At 41.0% G+C, this 20206-nt stretch overlaps 1 protein-coding gene across 4 annotated transcripts in view; it reads left to right on the top strand.

Moving 5' to 3' along the window:
* FSTL5 (follistatin like 5) overlaps positions 1-20206 on the top strand; it is an 865201-nt gene that overhangs the window by 639480 nt on the left and 205515 nt on the right. For all 4 annotated transcript variants that reach the window (XM_033941548.1, XM_033941557.1, XM_033941565.1 and 1 more), the window contains one exon: positions 19488-19608. In XM_033941548.1, the coding sequence (XP_033797439.1) occupies positions 19488-19608 (121 nt within the window). The remainder of the gene's footprint in view (positions 1-19487; positions 19609-20206) is intronic.

Here is a 20206-nt window from a genome sequence, read left to right as displayed (position 1 = left end):
TTTCTTTATCAGATTCTACATATTTATTCCCTTCACCTTCGAGTCTCACAATGCGACTTTTGCACTTCTTCCAATCACTGATATATCTAAAAAAAAAAGTCTTGTCTCCCCATTTTACCATGTCAGCTATTTTTCTTCCATTTGCTTTCTTGACTACTCGACCAGCCTCTCTTAACTTAAGTAGTAAGAATGGTTCACTAGCCCACCCCAGGCTATTTAAGACACTTGTGCAGCTCTACTAGGCTTTCCTATATCTGTTCTTGATAAATAGTAGGAAGTAGTTGGAATTGACCCATATAAAATTTTAAACACAAAAGTACTTATATTAAAAATAATCCTAGCTTAATCAACCCATCTGCCTCTTAGGTCCATGTCCCCTTACATTTACATGTTCTGGAATTTGTGTGCTCTAGTTAGTTTCAAGTTTATTAAAAATTTTGATTAAACGCCTATCACAGATTCGAAGTGTTGTATATAAAAAGGGATGTAATTTAAAAATGAAACATATATATATATATATATATATATATATATATATATATATATATACGTATATATATATATATATATATATATATATAAACAAATGACATGGACGATAACGGACTCACAAATACAAAAGGAACAGGGTAGAACTACAAAATAATAGGAAAGTAAACATGGAAAGGGCAAAACGAGAGGATAGGTTTATAAGATTTTAATCAATCTCTTCAAAAAGGAATGGTATTTCAGGGGCAATAGCGGATGTCAGAAATAATAATAATAATAATAACTTTATTCTTGTATACCGCCATACCCAGTGAGTTCTAGGCGGTTCACATTAGTTAAACAAGGATTACATGCGGTTATGAATTGGTTGAGCGGATTTACATTGATTGAGTATAATTACATGCATCGTTACATTAGTTAAACATTGTTATGTATAGTAAGTAATAATTAACATGCATCGTTACATTAATTAAGCATAGTTGTGAACAGTTAAGTAATGATTGAACAGAATTGCATAGAGTTGGGTGTTGGTGTAAGCAGGGATGCAGACAGCGGAGAGGAAGACATTGGGGAAAAGGGTAGGGTGGGTCGGGGGGAGGGGGTAGGGGGGTATTGAGGGATCTTTGGGGGGGGGGACCTTTAAGTATCGTGGCATTGGAAGAGGTGTGTTTTGAGTAGTTTTCTAAAGCTGAGGTAGTTTGGAGCCTCTAGGATTAATTGGGTTATCCATGGGTTTAGCTTGGCAGCCTGGAAGGCGAGGGTTTTGTCGAAGAATTTATTGGAGTGGCAGAGTTTTAGGGAGGGGAAAGCAAATAACTGGATTCTGCGGGAGTTCTTGTTTCTGTGATTCAGGATGAAGTGTGGGTTAATGTAGTGTGGGGCTAGGCCGAAGACTGTTTTGTAGCAGAAACAGGCGAATTTAAATAGGACTCTGGATTCAAGTGGTAGCCAGTGAAGTTTGTGGTAGAAAGGGGTGACATGGTCCCATTTTTTCAAGCCGAATATTAGGCGAACAGCGGTGTTTTGGATCATTCTGAGTCTTCTGGTGTTTTTCTTCGTGGAGCTCAGGTAAATGATGTTGCAATAGTCCAGTGTGATGAGGACGGAGGATTGCACTAGGAGGCGGAATGACGAGTCGTCGAAATATTTTTTTATGGTGCGTAATTTCCAGAGCACCGATATGCATTTCCTGACTGTTGCGTCGGTGTGTTTCTCCAGGGTTAGGTGTTTGTCCAGTGTGACTCCTAGTATTTTTAATGTTTGTTCGAGGGGAAAGGTCGATCCTTTTACTTGAATTGTGGTGTCTATGATTTTGTCTTTGGGGCTAGCCAGGAAAAATTTTGTTTTGTCGGGGTTTAGCTTCAATCTGTAGGATTGCATCCAAAGTTCTATCTGGTTAAGCGTATTTGAGAGGAAGGAGAGGAATTCTGGTGTGAAGTTGGATAGAGGGATAACTATTGTGATGTCATCAGCGTAAATGAAGAATTTAAGTTTGTGGCTATGCAGAAGATTACCCAGGGAGGCAAGGTAGACATTGAACAGGGTGGGGGACAGGGGGGAGCCCTGCGGTACACCACAGGAGTTGTCCCAGCTGTATGAATAGGAGTCATTCTTGAAAACTCGGTATGATCTGTTACTTAGGAAACCCTGGAACCAGTTGAGGACCTGGCCGGAGATGCCGATGGATGCAAGGCAATTTAAGAGAATGTTGTGGTCGACTAAGTCGAAAGCACTGCTCAGATCGAGTTGCACAATCAATGCGCTGGAGCCCTGGCTAAAGAGTGTGTGTAAGTTGTCTAGGAGAGAGGCTATGATGGTTTCGGTACTGTGATCAGAGCGGAAACCTGATTGATTTTCATTTAGTATGTTGAATTTTTCCAGATATGTAGTTAACTCGGTGTTTACCACCCCTTCAGTTATTTTGGTGGTTAGATATGAAAATGATTATTGTTCAAAAGCATCTTTGAAAATAAAGGATTTTAGTGTCCCTTTAAATTTATGTAAATTTTTTTCTTCCTTAAGAAAATAGAGTAGAGAATTTCATATTGAGGGGGCAGTTACCGAAAATATCATAGTACGTCTTGTATTAATATTCTTTAATGGGGGAACATATAGTAAATGCTAATTTATAGATCTGAGTAGTCTCAGTTGATCATGTCGAATAAGAAGTTTGTCAATGAAAATTGGAATACCAACTAGGTGCAGTTACATGTTTAACTGCTAATTAGAAGCAATTATAGCTAATAATTGGTAATACCAATTATCAGCTCTGTAACTAATTAACCCCCCTTTTACACAACCATGGTAGAAGATTCTACTATGAGTGCTAAATGTTCTGATGCTGCTCCAATGTTCATAGAAATTTTATGAGCGTTGGAGCAGCATCAGAGAATTGTCAAATCATTTAATGTTCCAGGCTACAGTAGAAATCTCTACCGCGGCTTAGTAAAAAGGTGGGGTGAGAGGTAGCTTATGACATGGGGGAAGCCACTGCTTGCCTTGAATTGATAGCATGGAATGTTGCTACTTTTTGGGTAGCTGACCTGGATTGGCCACCGTGAGAATGGGCTACATGGGCTTGATGGACCATTGATCTGACCCTATAAGGCTATTCTTATGTGCATAACTGCCCTTAGTCTATAACAAATTATAAAGTTGAGCACACAACTGTATAGAATTGGGAGGCATATGGATTATCAAGTCTGCCCAGCCATGTAGTCTACCATCCCTTCTTCCCCCTTTGTGATTATGCATATTAATTGTGGATACCTTGAAAACCCAAGTGCCTAGATGTGCCTATAAGAGTGTTAAAAAGCACTGATCTCATCTACAGATGTGTGATACTAACTGAAACAGTAATATAACTGTTTGACAATGTACTGCAATTAAGATTTCATTAAAATTAAATTGAATCAACATTGCAAAGCGCAGAGTCAATCACATTCTCCTCTGTGCTTACTGCTGTGTGTTGCTGTTTAATGTTTGTATAATATGTTGTTATCACTCTATTGATCCTTTCTACATCACTGCTCTAATCATACACTGGATCATCAATGGTCTGCATGCTAAAAGGCTTCTAGCTATTCATTCCCCTCCACCATGCTGTCTATTCTATCACATAGGACCATATATAATATGTTGTAATAATCCTGATAACTAGAGCATTCCCTTTGGCTGTAAGGAGGGGACCTTTCCCCTACCCTGGGGATAGCCCCAACACATTTGTGGGCTCCCTTCCTTAGAAGTCAAACACGAGGAATGCTCTTTTAGGCTTCCATGGCTGGAGTCATGATTGTTGTCTGGATCTTGACACTTCTGAGAAGGTAGAACCGATGTTTCAGCATACCCTGCATACATTGCATCGTTGGGACAGGTCTTCAAAGAATTAGATGTTCATTATTGAATCTATGCAGATGACATCTGCTTTTTTTTCAGCCGAAATAGGAATTATATGCAGACAAAATTGATAGATTGTATGAATAAGATTAGGAAATGGATGGATGAAAAACATGTTGATGTAAAACTTACAAAAAACAGAAGTAATGTTTGTTGGTAATGATGATCGGTTACTGCAATTGAAAGAGATAAAACTGTAGCATGTAAAACTGACAACTTCTTCGTGTATATGAGATTGCTGGGTGTCTACAGTATTTAGATAACCACTTATCAATGGAAAATCACATTCTGTAGGTTGTTAAGAGTGCATTTTTGCAAATGAGAATACTTTCTAGAGTGAAACCAATGTTATTGGTACTTGATTTTCAAATAGTTATCCAAAGTCTTATTATTGCTAATCTAGATTTTTGCAACGCTCTATTCCTGGGTATGACAAAATCTAATCTTAGAATACTGAATTTTCCTAAATCCTCTATTAATATGCATACTGATATGTTTAAAAAGTACCTGATTGAAAATTTAAAATTTCATATGGACTCAATTCTGCCTATCAATAAGAAATATTACCTTCCAAAGAAAGTTGAAACTTCCCCGCCTGATAATCAGCCTGATAGATCACAACCAATTGATTTAAATGATTTAACTGATATATTGGAAAACTCCCATGAAGAAAGTGGATGGTGGATGCCTGGAATGCGCTCCTGAGAGAGGTGATGGAAATGAAAACGGTGATGGAGTTCAAAAAAGCGTGGGATGATCACATGGAGGGGTATAATCGAAAGAGATGTCATTTACCTTGACTTCCAAAAAGCCTTCGACAAGGTACCCCACGAACGGCTGCTTATGAAGCTGTGGAACCACGGGGTGCAAGGGGATGTCCACCGATGGATCAAAAACTGGCTGGCAGGCAGGAAACAGAGGGTTAGAGTAAAGGGCCTTTACTCAAACTGGCTATGGGTCACAAGCAGAGTTCCGCAGGGGTCGGTGCTGGGACCGCTCCTGTTCAATATATTCATTAACGACCTGGAGGCGGGAACAAAATGTGAGGTTATAAAATTTGCGGATGACACCAAACTCTGTAGCAGGGTTGGAACCGCGGAAGACTGCGAGGACCTGCAAAGGGACCTAACGATATTGGAGAAGTGGGCAAAAAAGTGGCAGATGAGCTTTAACATAGAGAAATGCAAGGTCATGCATGTAGGGAAAAAGAACCCGATGTTCAGCTACAAAATGGGGGGGGGATCACTGCTAGGGGTAAGTAACCTTGAAAGAGACCTGGGGGTGATGGTAGACAAAACAATGAAGGCATCGGCACAATGCGCGACGGCCTCAAGGAAAGCAAATAAAATGTTGGGTATCATTAAGAAGGGTATCACGGCCAGGACGAAGGAAATCATCATGCCACTGTATCGTGCAATGGTGTGCCTGCATCTGAAGTACTGTGTCCAGTACTGGTCGCCGTACCTCAAGAAGGACATGGCAGTACTTGAGGGAGTCCAGAGAAGAGCGACTAAACTGATAAAGGGTATGGAAAACTTCTCATATTCTGACAGGTTGAAAAAGCTGGGGCTGTTCTCCCTGGAAAAGCAGAGACTTAGAGGAGACATGATAGAAACCTTCAAAATCCTGAAGGGCATTGAAAAGGTAGACAGGGACAGATTCTTCACACTGTGGGGAACCACAAGTACAAGGGGGCACTCGGAGAAATTAAAAGGGGACAGGTTTAGAACAAACACTAGGAAGTTCTTTTTACCCAGAGGGTGGTGGACACATGGAACACGCTTCTGGAGGCCGTGATAAGCCAGAGGACGCAACAGGGCTTCAAAGAAGGTTTGGATAGGTTCCTAGAAGATAAGGGGATTGAGGGGTATAGATAGGAGTTGAGGTAGGTTTTAGGAATAGTCAAGGGAACACTGCACAGGTAATAGGCCTGATGGGCCGCCGCGGGAGTGGACTGCTGGGCGGGATGGACCTCTGGTCTGACCCAGCGGAGGCAACTTCTTATGTTCTTAAGTCCGTTTACGTCCATCTCGCAAGTCGTCCAAAGTTAAAAAGAGCCCAAGACACATTTTCGAAAGAGACGTCCAACTTTTCTTGACTTTTAAAAATCGTCTAATTATACATCCTGCTAATCTGATTGGCCAAGCCACTAAATCGTCCATCTTTATACCACATTTCCGTCCAACTTTCCGTCCAAGTCCAAAACGCCTAAAACAAGCCCTGTTGGACATAAGAGGAGTCTGCAAAGTGATGGATTGAACACCCAGACATGCCACCTAAATAATGGGGTACATTACAGGGCACCGCTGTGAACTTCACAAAAAGGGTGTCATGGCTTCTCCTCCCTACTGCTCCCTTATAGGTGATGGTGAGCCCCCCAAACCACTTCCAGAATCCCCTAGACCCACTTACCACCCCAATAGCCCTTATGGCTTCAGGAGCCACTTATATCCCAGTAAAAAAGGGTTTTGGGGGTGTATAGGGTAGTGCACATGTTTCAGTATCAATGCAGTGATTACAGGGGCTTATGGGCATGGGTCCTCCTCTCTATGGGTCCCTAACCCATCCCCAAGATGACTTAAGCTGCCTCTGGGCTGGACGACTAGGCTTTCCTATGCCAGGCGGCCAGGTGATGATGGTCTGGAGGCTGAAATTTAAAGTTGTGAATAAAATTTTTATGGGGGGGGTGATTACTGGGGTAGTGTATGGGGGTCTGTGTTATGTGTTTGCAGTGCTTATCTGGTAAGTTTAGGTGACTTTTTGTGACTTAGACCATGGTCTAAGTCACAACGTCCAAGTTCCGTCTAGACTCTATTGTAAAACTTTCAGTTATAAATACTGTATGACTAAGTCTAAGCCGGCCCACGTCCCGCCCTCGACACTCCTCCTGAAATGCTCCGTTTAGCTTTGGACGTTGAGCTGCACTATGAAGGCCTAGGTCTTTTTAAATACGTCCAAAACCCGGTTTTATTCTCGGCGCTTGGACGTTTTTGAGAAATGTTCGTCCAAGTGCCGACTTAGGCTGGTTTTTGGACATTTTTCTCTTTCGATTATGAGCCCCAGAGGATCTAGAATCAGAAAATAATAGTAAATATTAAAGAACTAAGGCCAGTACTAGGCAGACTTGCACGGTCTGTGTCTGTATATGGCCATTTGGTGGAGGATAGCCTGTGTAGGGCTTCAGTGGCTGGGATGGTGTAGATGGGCTGGAGTGAGCTTTGATGGATACTTCAGTAGTTGGAACCTAAGAACAATACTGGGCAGAGCTTTGGATTCTTGCCCAGAAATAGCTAAGAAGATGAAAAAAACACCCAATAAATTTTTAGATTGAATCAGGTTGGGCAGACTGGATGGATCGTTCGGGTCTTTATCTGTCATCATCTACCGTATTTTCACGCATATAACGCGCGCGTTATACGCGTTTTTACCTACCGCGCATACCCCTCGCGTGTTATATGCGTGAGCGCGGTATACAAAATTTTTTTTACATAGTTCCCACCCCGCCCGACGCCCGATTCACCCCCCCCAGCAGGACCGCTCGCGCCCCCACCCCGAACGACCGCTCGCACGCGCTCCCACCCGCACCCGCATCCACGATCGGAGCAAGAGGGAGCCCAAGCCCTCTTGCCCGGCCGACTTCTCAACTCCCCGACAATATCGGGCCAGGAGGGAGCCCAAACCCTCCTGGCCACGGCGACCCCCTACCCCCACCCCGCACTACATTACGGGCAGGAGGGATCCCAGGCCCTCCTGCCCTCGACGCAAACCCCCCTCCCTCCAATGACCGCCCCCCCAGCCGACCCGCGACCCCCCTGGCCGACCCCCACGACACCCCCACCCCCCTTCCCCGTACCTTTGGTAGTTGGCCGGACAGACGGGAGCCAAACCCGCCTGTCCGGCAGGCAGCCAACGACGGAATGAGGCCGGATTGGCCCATCCGTCCCAAAGCTCCGCCTACTGGTGGGGCCTAAGGCGCGTGGGCCAATCAGAATAGAGGAGAGTCGGGGCGGGCGAAAGGACAGTCAGGCAGCATGCGCGGTATACCCATGAGCGCGGTATACAAAAGTTTTTGTACATAAAATCGTGGTTTCTGCGCACTATACCCGTGTGCGCGTTTTACACGGGTGCGCGTTATCTGCGTGAAAATACGGTACTGCCCAGTCCTGCTCCTGGATCACCCTAATAATGCCCAGATGATACCTTGGAGAACAGAGTGGATATCCAGCAGCAATGCCTAGTTGTGCCATTGAATATCCCCTTCTAAATTGCTTTGAATATTGAGCCCAAAGTTACCATTCTAGTGGTTATCATAAATCCTTGTCTAACCATAAAACATTGTATCTATTTAGCTATCAAGAGATATATATTTTTTTTTTCTACAGCCAAAACTCATCACCTTGCTTCACCTGAAGCCGAAAACTAAATTTTGGCTGTGTGAATGTGGACCAGTAAGGGCTTCTGGGGCAATCAACATTCCTCTGCTAAACCCACTGTTCCAAATCATAATATAATAATTTAAATAAATACTGTATTTTATCTCAAAACAAAATAACCTCCACACAGGGACTGCAACAAAAGTAAACAAACTAAAAGCCACTGTGCAGTCAGTCAGTTAGTCAATCAGAATTTTGTCAGTCAGCCACTTAGCCAGACCAGTTAGTCAGCCAGTCATTCATGACTTTAAATCAGTCAATACTGACTGACTGTCCATCAGTTTTGACTGACCAACTGCCTGCCTGCCAGCACTGTCTGATTGTTTTGACTGAGTGACAAAGTCATATCTGAAAGCCAAAATTTTTCAAATAGTCTAACCGGTAGTTTTATTTTTGACCATAACAACAATTTTTCAGCCTGTTTCTGACTGAAACTATTTTCTTCAGTTTTGGTTGAAACTGAAACTGCCACCAAAACTGTCGATGAAACGCGTAACCTGGTTGCAGCTGAAACCAAAAACTCTTTTTAGTTATGTAAATGCACAGTAGACTGATGAGGACTGCTGTAGAACTTCTAGTCTGCATCCCTCTTCTAAATCCACTGTATCCATGCCGGGATACAATAATTTAAATAGTGAAAGAACATATTTTACCTAAAGATTTGGTGACTCTAAGGATTATTAAGTGGGTTTTAGTTTAATGGTTTTATTTGTTATTGCTGCATTGTGTTAATGAAATTGTACTATAATGTATGAGGAGGTTTTTGTATATGCATATCTTTATTTTGTATGTTGTAGTCCTCTAACATGACATTCTAGAAACTGAGGCTTTTTCTTTCATTCAGAATGGTAACTCAGCACTGTCAATACGACAGATTTTTAGTGGAGAGTTTATTGATATAGATAGGTATCTTTTTTGTACACCACATAATACTTATGTCAATAGCGTTAAATCATAAAAATAAAACCAATCTAATACATATAGGCACCTAGCTTAATTGATTAATCGGTTCCAATAGTTGACACTTCTCTCATAACAGGCTTGAATGGGACTTAATTGAAAAAGTTAGGCACCTAATTCAAAAAACACAATTCTATAAAAAGTAGGCGCATAGTCCAAAGTGCCTACCTAAAATTGGGCATGGCTAGGCGTGGATCATGGGTGTGTTTTTTTTAAGTTAGGGGCCTCTTTGTGAATTAAACAGGTATTTAGGCAAAGAAAACCCTGACATAAATTGGGCACACCTAAAGTTAGGAAGCCTAAGTCCACTTAGGCGGCATTAAGCATAATTCTATACAATGTGCCTAACTTACTAGTTGTCACCAATTTTTTAGGCATACCATATAGAAACAGGCCCTCTATAAACCCCAGACATACATTTTAGCAGCTCTGAGGAGGGTGGCAATTTTCATACAGCCCAGTTTGCCCAGTTATATGATCACTTACCAAGGAGATAAGGAAAATGTGCATTCCATTGGACCCAGATCTGTGCATTTTGAAAAGAGTTATAATGTTTTATTTATCTTTTGCAAAAGTAAATTTGCATACGAGTATTGCATTTTTATGTCCCCCTCTTTATTTTTGGCTATCCTTTTTAACAATTCATTCTTAAACTACTTATATTTTTAATAATGGGTGTTAGGTTACTTTCAGATAATTCCATACCTACAGTAGATGTCAACTGAGGCATTTCGTAAGATTCATACTTTATTCCCCTGGCATTTTCAGTCTTTACAATGACTACGTGCAATAATAGTTGTCTTTGAGAGTTAGTTTTCTGAAAGGAAAACTGACAGTTGGAACAATGAGAAAAAAAATCGCATGTGGCAGTTGAATTGTTCGGCTGTCCTGAGTTATCAGCAAACATGTTCTCAGGAGCCTGTATTCCTTTTTAGAAATCCCCCAACGAATCAGAACAATAAAGCTTCATAAAACTCATTGCTGTATTTCTGGGAAATAGTCATACTGAAAGAATTATGTGGGGTTTTGCCTTCTACTGTAGTCTGAGTATAACAGTGTGATAAATAGTGTATACCCTCAAGGCTGTCCAACTTCCCTCTTATTTTAGCTGTACTTTGTAGCTCAGTGACAGCCACAGATTTAACTGCAGTATATCAAGAAACTCCTGTGTTACTCATAAAGTAGCATGAAGAATTTCAAAAGCCGCAGAAAGGAAAGAGAGTCAACCGTTAAGTATTTGCTACATTATGGAGGTAATTTTTTTTTAAAAGTTTTTACAACATATGGAGGGTAATTTTTTAAAGTCCTGCCTGGGTATTGTGCATTTTCTCATTCTTATTTTATGCCTTTTTTTTTTTTTTTTTTTTAAGTCTAGAACAGTGTTCTCCAATCTTTTGACACCTATGGACTGGCGGAAATAAAATAATTATTTTGTGGACCGGAACCTGTCCGCAGACCGGCAGTTGAAGAACACTGGGCTAAGTTGTGGGCCAGACCCCGCCCATCTCCACCCAATCTCCGCCCTCATAATAGTACTAATTGTAACACCATTTTTTTCCATTCATTTTACATATATATATATATATATATATATATATACACACAGACACACTCTATAATCGTATTAACAACATATGATTAACCACAAAATTAAACTACACAAAGCACACTGTATACTTCTTAAAATTCATTCCTACCAGAACACAGATAACCTCATGAAAATACAGGATCAAAAACTAAAAGTACTAATATAAACATAGTAACATAGTAGATGACGGCAGATAAAGACCCAAATAGTCCATCTAGTCTGCCCAACCTGATTCAATCTAAAATTTTTTTTTTTTTTTTTCTTCTTCTTCCGAGCTTTTTCTGGGCAAGAATCCAAAGCTCTGCCCGCTACTGTTCTTAGGTTACAACTACTGAAGACTCCGTCAAAGCTCATTCCAGTCCATCTATACCCTCCCAGCCATTGAAGCCCTCGCCAGCCCATCCTCCACCAAACGGCCATTTACAGACACAGACCGTGCAAGTCTGCCCAGTACTGACCTTAGTTCTTCAATATTTACTATTATTTTCTGATTCTAGATCCTCTGTGTTCATCCCACGCTTTTTTGAACTCCGTCGCCGTTTTCCTCTCCACCACCTCTCTCGGGAGCTCATTCCAGGCATCCACCACCCTCTCCGTAAAGAAGAATTTCCTTACATTGCTCTTGAGTCTACCACCCCTTAACCTCAAATTAATGTCCTCTGGTTTTACCATTTTCCTTTCTTTGGAAAATATTATGTTCTACGTTAATACCTTTCAAGTATTTAAACGTCTGAATCATATCTCCCCTGTCCCTCCTTTTATCTAAGGCAGGGGTGTCAAAGTCTCTCCTCGAGGGTCGCAATCCAGTCTGATTTTCAGGATTTCCCCAATGAATATGCATGAGATCTATTTGCATGCACTGCCTTCACTGTTCTGATCTCCCTTAGGAGAACAGTATAGAAAATTGAATAAATAAATACTTTTAATTGTTGTGTGTCCACATTCTGCTTTAGCCCTTCTATCAAACCATATCATGTGATGATATAGCCTAGGTGGGCATCCATCCAGATGTTAGGCACACTTTTTTTAAATCATTTGTGAGCTCTAGATCCAGCATCATAACAAATCATTTCTATACCGCATAACCGGTAAGTTTGATGCGGTTAACAAAATTTAACAAATACAAACTAGGGAGAATTAATTAGTTGGCAAACAGATGTGTCTTCAATTGCTTTCAAAATGATGATAAGACATAGAACTCAATAGCAAAGGTTTCAGTTCCTTATCCCAGAGAGCCGCCTGATAAGAATGCAAAGATTGGTGATATTTTTTTGTAACGACAGCCTTTGATAGATGGAAAATTAAAAAGACTGTGTGAACTACGTGAATGCTTGGATTCCATCACTATTTGTCTAGGTAGAGCACTTTGTGAGCATCTCTGATCAGTCCTCCCTATTCTTTCTAAAACAATTATGATGTAGTCAGGGCAGAATTAACCAATAGGCCAAGTAGGCACGTGCCTAGGGCCTGAAATGGTCAGGGGGGCCCGATGAAGGAGGGCATCAACATTGTTTTTCCAAATGGCGATAGGCCCCTCCAGCATCGAATGGCAACGCGGAGCCCCTCCCCTGATCGGCAACGTGGGCCCCCCCCCCCCCCGATTGGCAACGCGGCCCCCCACATCGACAAAAAGTAAGACAAGCAAGCAACGCGGGTAAGAAAGGCAACGGGAACTGTAATTGTGCAAGCGGTGCTGCTTGCCCAAAGCTTCCCTCTGACGCATCTTCTTGTTTCTGCCTGGGTGCATGGTGGGGTGGGGCGGGGCAGGGGCCCAGTGTACTTGTGTGCCTAGGGGTTCTCGACAAATTAATCCTGCCCTGGATGTAGTGTGGTTGTGTCCCATGCCTCTGTGATAAAGCAATATCCAACTTAGCCTCAAGCTTCAGGGCATGCAAATCTTGAATGTCTTTACACATATAAGCATAAAGGAAATAATTCTATAACAGTGCACCTATGTGGTGACTGTTCTATGAAGGAAAGTAAGCATTTACTCTAGAATACTCAGATTTAAGGGAAGGATTTGGGAGGTAAGGGGGGTTTCAAGTTAGAAGAAAATGATCCATGAACCATTCCCTATTGAAATACATACATTGGAAACAGAAAATCCAGCCTATTGTCTGATCTCAAATGTACCTTTTATTACATTACATTAGGGACTTCTATTCCGCCTATACCTTGCAGGTCAAGGCGGATTACAAAAGAGCTAACTGGACATTTCCAGTGAAGTTACAACAGTTTTGTTTTTTTGGGTTTTTTTGGTTACAAGAGAGGAGAGGTACCTGGATTAATTCCGGAAGAACTTTCAAATTGGATATTAAATTGACTGTACGTTACTGTGTGATATAACAAATAGATTACAGTTAGAGTACAAATAAGATTACGTTACATTTCAGGGATCTGAATATTTGGTTGGTGTTTTGGGGAGGAAGAGATTATTTAAGTGGAGGTTTTGGGGGAGAATTTATCTAGGAGGAGGGGGAAGGATTGGGTTAAGATATCTGGATAAATTTTTTGAAAAGTAGGGTTTTGATTTCTTTTCGAAAAGTTTTGAAGTCGCCCATTGCCGTCAACAGGTTGGAGATGGAGTGGTTAAGTTTTGCTGCTTGCGTCGCCAGAAGGTTATCAAACATATTTTTGCGCTGAGTGCCCTTGAGTGGAGGGACTTTTATGTCAAAGTCCCTGGAGAAAGCCATAGTAGAACAGGCTGAAAGTTTGGATAACTACAAGTTCTTTCTATGCCTGACAATCAGATTTTCGTAAAGGTCACGTCACTGAAATTACCCTTTTAGGAATAATAAAAGGAGGATGTTTCTAAAAGTGACAGTCTCAAGAAGACCCTTAAATTCAGATTCTAATGCAGCGTTTGACATGATCATTTATTATTGCTATATAGACTGGGCTAGATAGGTATCACCAGATGACATTAAATTGGTTCTGTTTATCACGTATTCATAAAAGAGCTCCATACCACTGCTTAAGTTAAGAGTCTGACCTTGCTCCAGTCTTATTTAACACTTTTTTGTTGTTGTTGTTGTTCCTCTGGCTATTTTGATTGAAGATATTGGTACCCAGCACTTATTGTGTTATGTTGATGACATCCAGCTAGTGACAGTGCATGATAAATGGGATATAACTTTTCAGTAAACTCTCAAGTCAGAAGCTGGGAGATGCTGCTCAGTGGCTTGAGGCTAGCAAGTTGATGCTATACCCCTAGAAATATAAGGCCTTCTGGATTATGAACTGTAGGCCGCCCCCATTTCAGGCTGCTATTTGGCAACATCCTGTTGCTATAAAGGACACTTGTTTCATTATGGGTGGTCTGGGATGCTACGGTTTTTTTTGCCTCCCATATTTCAGTGACAACAAAGAATTCTTTTGCAGCTCTTTCTAGCATTTCTTGAACTCTCGACTATTTAAGACACTCAGATGCACGTGTAATAAATCACTCTGATTATTGTAACTTGCTACTTGTAGAGAGTCCAATCTATCAAATCAAATGATTACAACTTATTCCAAACAGCAAGGCCCAGTTGATTTATAATGCTAAGAAGCAAACTCATGTAACTCCTTTATTATAGGACCAGCACTAGCTGCTGTTAGTCCAAATCAGATTCAAACTTATTACATTTAGCATTCCAGACTACTTACATTCAGTTATTTTTTTCTTTTAACTTTTTATTATTTGTATTTAGTGGAGTAGCCTAATGGTTAGTGCAATGGACTATGATCATGGGCAACTGGGTTCCATTCCCACTGCATCTTCTTGTAACCCTAGGCAAGTCATATAACGTAGAGAATGACACAGGGAAAAAAATCTGTCCTTGTCACTGCCCCATCACCGAATCACCGTCCCCTTCACTGCCCCGTCCCCTTCACCGCCCTGTCACTGAACCCGCTGTCCCCGTCATTTCCCCATCCCCGCCATCCCCTTCACCACCCTGTCCCCGCAGCATCCACCCTTCCCTCTCACCACCTCACCGCCCTTCAGCGGCCCGAGAATCTCCCTCCCTCTTACCTTCGCGACGTAAAGAAACTTAAGAGAGGGAAGGTGTGCGGTCACTGATCATGCACGCGGACCCTTCCCTCCCTCCGTCCAAATCTATCTCCCTCCCTCCCTCCCCCTTACCTTCATGACGCTTTAAAAAAGAAACTGATGCCGGCGAAGCCTGCCTGTGCCGCCCTGCAGTCGCATGTGTGTGGGTGGAAGCTTCTCCTCTGACAATTGTCATTTTATAAACACATATAAAACAGAGCAAGGTTCAACAAAACCCATCTCCCCTCCCTTTCACAAATATCCCCTTCACTATTGTGAAAACTGAACAAACCAAATTACTACAGAATGCTACATAGAAAAATCAAGCTAACGGAATACTTTAGTCACACATGGCAAGAATAATGTTAGGGGAGTGCAACTAGGGCAACTGCCCCCTGGCCAGAGAGAGAGCCCTAAGCCAGCTGGAAGCTAAAGAAGCACAGCCTGGACTTTGTGGTCCCCATTTATATCTAATACCAGCTTTAACAGGATACATATTTCAAATCTGAAATATTCTAATAACAAAATATAAATTTTTTATTTTTTTTTCTTTTTCTTGACTGGCAATTTTATTCTTCAAATCACATTGGTCTCAGGCTTTAGGTTCCTTCTGTTTTCATCGTGTCTTGGCTGGCTCCTGAAGGTAAAACAGGCGCAAGAGGAGCTGAGGAGAAGATGCCGAGTCTGACATGGGCGCAATTTTTTTTACCACAGGAGTAAGACTTTTCACCGCTCCCACGGGATGGTAAAAGGTTTTGTCCCCATTCCTGCAGGGCGGTGAAAGTTCTTGTTCCCATTCCTGCGGTAAACCAGTTGCAAATGTCTCCATTCCTGTGGATTTACTGTGGTGACCCATGGTTTACCACGGTAAACGGTTCCTGTGTCATTCTCTAATATAACGCTCCATTGCCTAGGTACAAAAGTTTAGATTGTGAGCCCTCTAGGGACAGAAAAAGTACCTATATATAATGTGTGCAGTGCTATGTACATCTGGTAGCTCTATAGAAATGATTAGTAGTAGTAGTAAAATTTCTGCTAGGATTCTTTGTTTGCATGATGCAAACATATAAGCAACAACCGATCAGTGCACGTGGTTTCTTCGATGTACCAATCCATCCTATGTAAAACTACAAACAATCCAACCCCTCCCCCCATTGTCCTTTAAAAAAAAATCTTCCATTGTTGAAAATTCCTTCATCTCTTTGCAGAAAGATGAAATTTGTTGCAGTCAGATCTTGTAGCAACCAGCAGTCAGATCTTGTAGCAACCATTCTATAAGAAGCGCCCAAAATGTGAGGTGCCAAATTAGGCACTGTTCAGTGCGATTCAAATAACATTGGGTGCTGTTTAATGAATCACGCTGAGTGGCACCTATTTTGGAGGTGCCCAATAAATAGGCCAGCTCTAGATACAAAAACTAAAAGTGAGGCTCCATTATAAGCATCTAAGCATGCTTAAGAGCAGTGATTCTGCAACAAGGCACCTAACACGCCCATGCCTAACGTGCATAACACCTATGTTTTTGAAAACCACCTAAATTTTTAGAGGTGCCTTATTGCAGAATCATTCTTTCTTGATAAGCGCCTAAGTCTCAATTATTGCTGATTAAGACACTTAATTGAGCTTGTTGATCAATTTAGATAGGCGCCTATCTAGTTGGGCGCCTCCGAAATAGGTGCATTAACATTAGACGCCGATTACAGAATTTGGGCCTCAATTTCACCACCATCGATTTCCAGGGTGGACAAACTGGTTATTTCCAATATGTTAGGAAAGCAAAAAGAAGACGACAAAACTCTGCACAAACCTCAATGGATAAAAAAGGAACAGAGAAGACCAGAACCTTCAAACTGAAGCTTTAATGTCACCAATAGGAAGTGGAACAAGAAAAATGGGCCCAACACAGACTGTGTTTCAGCTACAGAGCCTGCATCAGGACTCCTCGGGTTGTCCACTAAACAATTAGATAATAAAAAAAGCCTTTTAGAAGTTCAGCAGGAGGAATATCTTTGTAGCTGAAATACGAGCCGGGTCAGGTCCGTTTTTCTTGTTTCACTTCTTATTGGTGACATTAAAGCTTCGGTTTGAAGGTTCTGGTCTTCTATGTTCCTTTGTTTTCAATATGTTGCCAAAATCATGCTATCTGCAATCATTGTCAAATCGATCTTCTCCTTCATAGTTACATTCTATTCTGATCACATATTTTCAAGCCTATATTTTTTTCATTCCTCACAAGCAAATCTCCTCAACATTCTAGCCATATTTAGATTATGCCTTGATAATTCATGACATACCACTTTTAACAGTGTGACCCCCCTACTCTCTGGAATGCTCTCCCATCAGATGCTTGCCATGTGGTCTTTTTTCTTTTTTTCTTTTAAGCATAGGTATGAAAACATTAGGGCCCTTTTTCTAAAGCTTAGCATGTGTTAATAGATGCTGGTATGTGCTAAGTGCTACATGGTCCGTAGGTATAAAAAAAGGATGTGCAGTATTTAGTACCTGCTAATATTCATTAGCACATGCTAAGCTTTAATAAAAGAGTCTTATAGTTATTTAACCAATCTTTCACTAGTTACTCATGATGAAGAGGTAACCTTCCTAACGGCAATGAGATATCTCCTGTGTTTGTCTGCAACTGGAGTTTCAGGTTTCTTCTAAGTCTTATGTCAAAACATATAAGTTCTAAGCAACCTCGTCAAACTTTTGATTATGGCTGCCAGACGACTAAGTTTGGTCAGCCCATCTACCACCCTACCCACTCCTCCAAAAATGCCCCTTTTCGCTCTGGGCACACAGAGGCAATCAAAAGACCTAAGCTGCCTCTAAATACGTCTAAAACCTGGTTTGATTATCGGTACTTGGATGACCTGTCTTTTTGAACGTCCATGTGCCGATTTAGGAGGGTTTTTAGACGTATTTTCTTTTCGATTATGAGCCCTATAGTTTTTCTCCAGCTTGCTAATCAAACATTTACAAGGTAATGTTAAGAAAAAAGTAGTTGCATTACATTGATGTCTTCTATCCCGCCACTACCTTTCAGTTCTAGATGGTTTACAACAAGAAATTAGCCTGGGCATTCCCAAGGAGATTACAAGGTTGATAGCTATAGTATGTGTCAGGATCTGGGAATGGTCGATACAGTTTGATTAGATCATTTGACAAATTTCTTGAATAGTATGGTTTTCAGTTCTTTCCTGAATGTTTTGTAGTTGGGTATCATAGACAGCAGATTTGAGAGGTGGTGGTCTATTTTTGCTGCTGTGGTGGCTAGTAGACTGTCATATATTTTTTTGATTGGGGGGGGTTGTGGGTAAAGTGTGCTTGAGTTCTCCTTGGTCTGGATGTGTTTTTCCAGATTAGGCGGTTGTTCAGATAGCTTGGACCATTTCCATTTAGGGCTTTGAATAGGGTGCAGTAGAATTTGTGTTGTATGCGTGCTGGTACTGGGAGCCAGTGTGAGTCTTGGAAAGCTGAGGTAATGTGTTCGTATTTTTTCAGCAAGTATATTAGTCATAAGGCTGCATTTTGGACTGTTTGTTTTAGCATGTTGGCGGGACATGACGGGTAAAGTATGTTACAGTAATCCAGTAGTCCTAGGATTAGCGCTTGTACTATGAGTTTGAATTGTTCGTTGTTGAAGTATTTTCGGACTTGCCTTCTGAACCGTTTAGCTGATTTGTAGTTGCATGGTGCAGCCTTTGTCTATCATTATTCCCAGCAGTTTTAGGTTGGGTTGTAAGGGATAAGCGATGGAGTTTATTTCTAGGTTTGTTATGGTTGGAGTTTTGTTTCTTTCTAGAAGTAAGAATTTGGTTTTGTCTTCATTCAGTTTTAATTTGTGATCTCTCCATTTTGACACTGTTTCTAGTGCAATGTGTAGTTTGTTCGTTGTGTTCGGGGTGGTTTGGTCGAAAGGCAGGAGGATGGTGATATCGTCTGCGCAGCTCTATGACGTTATACCTTGTTTGACTAAGCATGTGCCTTCTCAGGCACCCTAAAACTGTTTCCTCCTTTGTTCCCAAATGTGCTTAAATTCAATACCTTCATCAATCACAAAATATTTTTTGTTTTATAAATCTGCAGTTCTAACAATTGGTTTATTTCCTCCCATGAGGACCCACAGAACAATATTGTTAATATTTACATCCTATCCTCATTTGAGTGGGTTGGTTTTTGTTTTTGTTTTTTTCAAATCAGCAAATGACAATACTTTCTAAAATAAGAATGTTATTTGTCCCAATTTCTGACTTGCTAAAATTCATGCTAGAGTAAATGAAAAAAAAATAACAACAACAAAAATCTACTTGTTTAGAGCAGTTTTCAAAGTTTTTAGTTTAAGTACTTAACAGAGATGATGTAGTATTTTAGGTAGCTTAAGAGATGAATTTTGAATACTACACTGCGTTTCAAATGATATATTTTTCATTAAAGAGATCTGACAAATCAAATTTAGAATAAGCTATGCCATTGGCATTCAGATGCTATGCCTAAATGTTTAAATCTTGCATTACAATTAAGCTGCAAGGATGTTAATGCACTGCCGGGCAGTTAATTATGATCATTTTTTCTCAATCTTTCCCTGTAGGATTTTGGAGATGATGGGTCCTTGTACATTACTAAGGTCACCACAACTCACATGGGAAATTACAGCTGCCACGCTGACGGCTATGATAAGCCTTATCAGACTCACATCCTTCAAGTGAATGGTAAGAAAAGATATCCTAATTATCACGTTGTCTGAGGTTTCTTTTCTGGGCTTCAAGTTATATAATTTCATGTAGTTACACAGTGTCTCCTTTCACTGATAAAGCATGGCTTTAATGCTGTACTTAGTGTTCCTGAATAAATATAGTCATTGCAGTTCTGAAAGAATTTTTTTTAAATTAAATAAATCATACGATATAAAGACAGCCAGGCTCATTTTCAGACTATGGAAGATTGCCGGCAATAAAAACAAAAGAATAGCCTTACTAGGTCAGACCAATGGTCGATCAAGCCCAGTAGCCTGTTCTCACGGTGGCCAAACCAGGTGACTAGTACCTGGCCAAAAGCCAAGGTGTAGCAATATTCCATGCTACTAATACAGGGCAAGCAGTGGCTTTCCCCATTTCTTTCTCAATAACAGGCTATGGGCTTTTCCTCCAGGAACTTGTCCAAACCTTTCTTAAAACCAGCTATGCTATCTGCTCTTACCACAGCCTCTGGCAACACGTTCCAGAGCTTAACTATACTCTGAGTGAAAAAAAATTTTCCTCCTATTGGTTTTAAAAGTATTTCCATGTAACTTCATCGAGTATCCCCTAG

This window comes from Geotrypetes seraphini, chromosome 1 (assembly GCF_902459505.1).
Source record: "Geotrypetes seraphini chromosome 1, aGeoSer1.1, whole genome shotgun sequence".
Taxonomy (NCBI): Eukaryota; Metazoa; Chordata; class Amphibia; order Gymnophiona; family Dermophiidae; genus Geotrypetes; species Geotrypetes seraphini.
The sequence above is the reverse complement of the archived record's forward strand: the minus strand, read 5'-3'. Positions and strand labels throughout refer to the sequence as shown.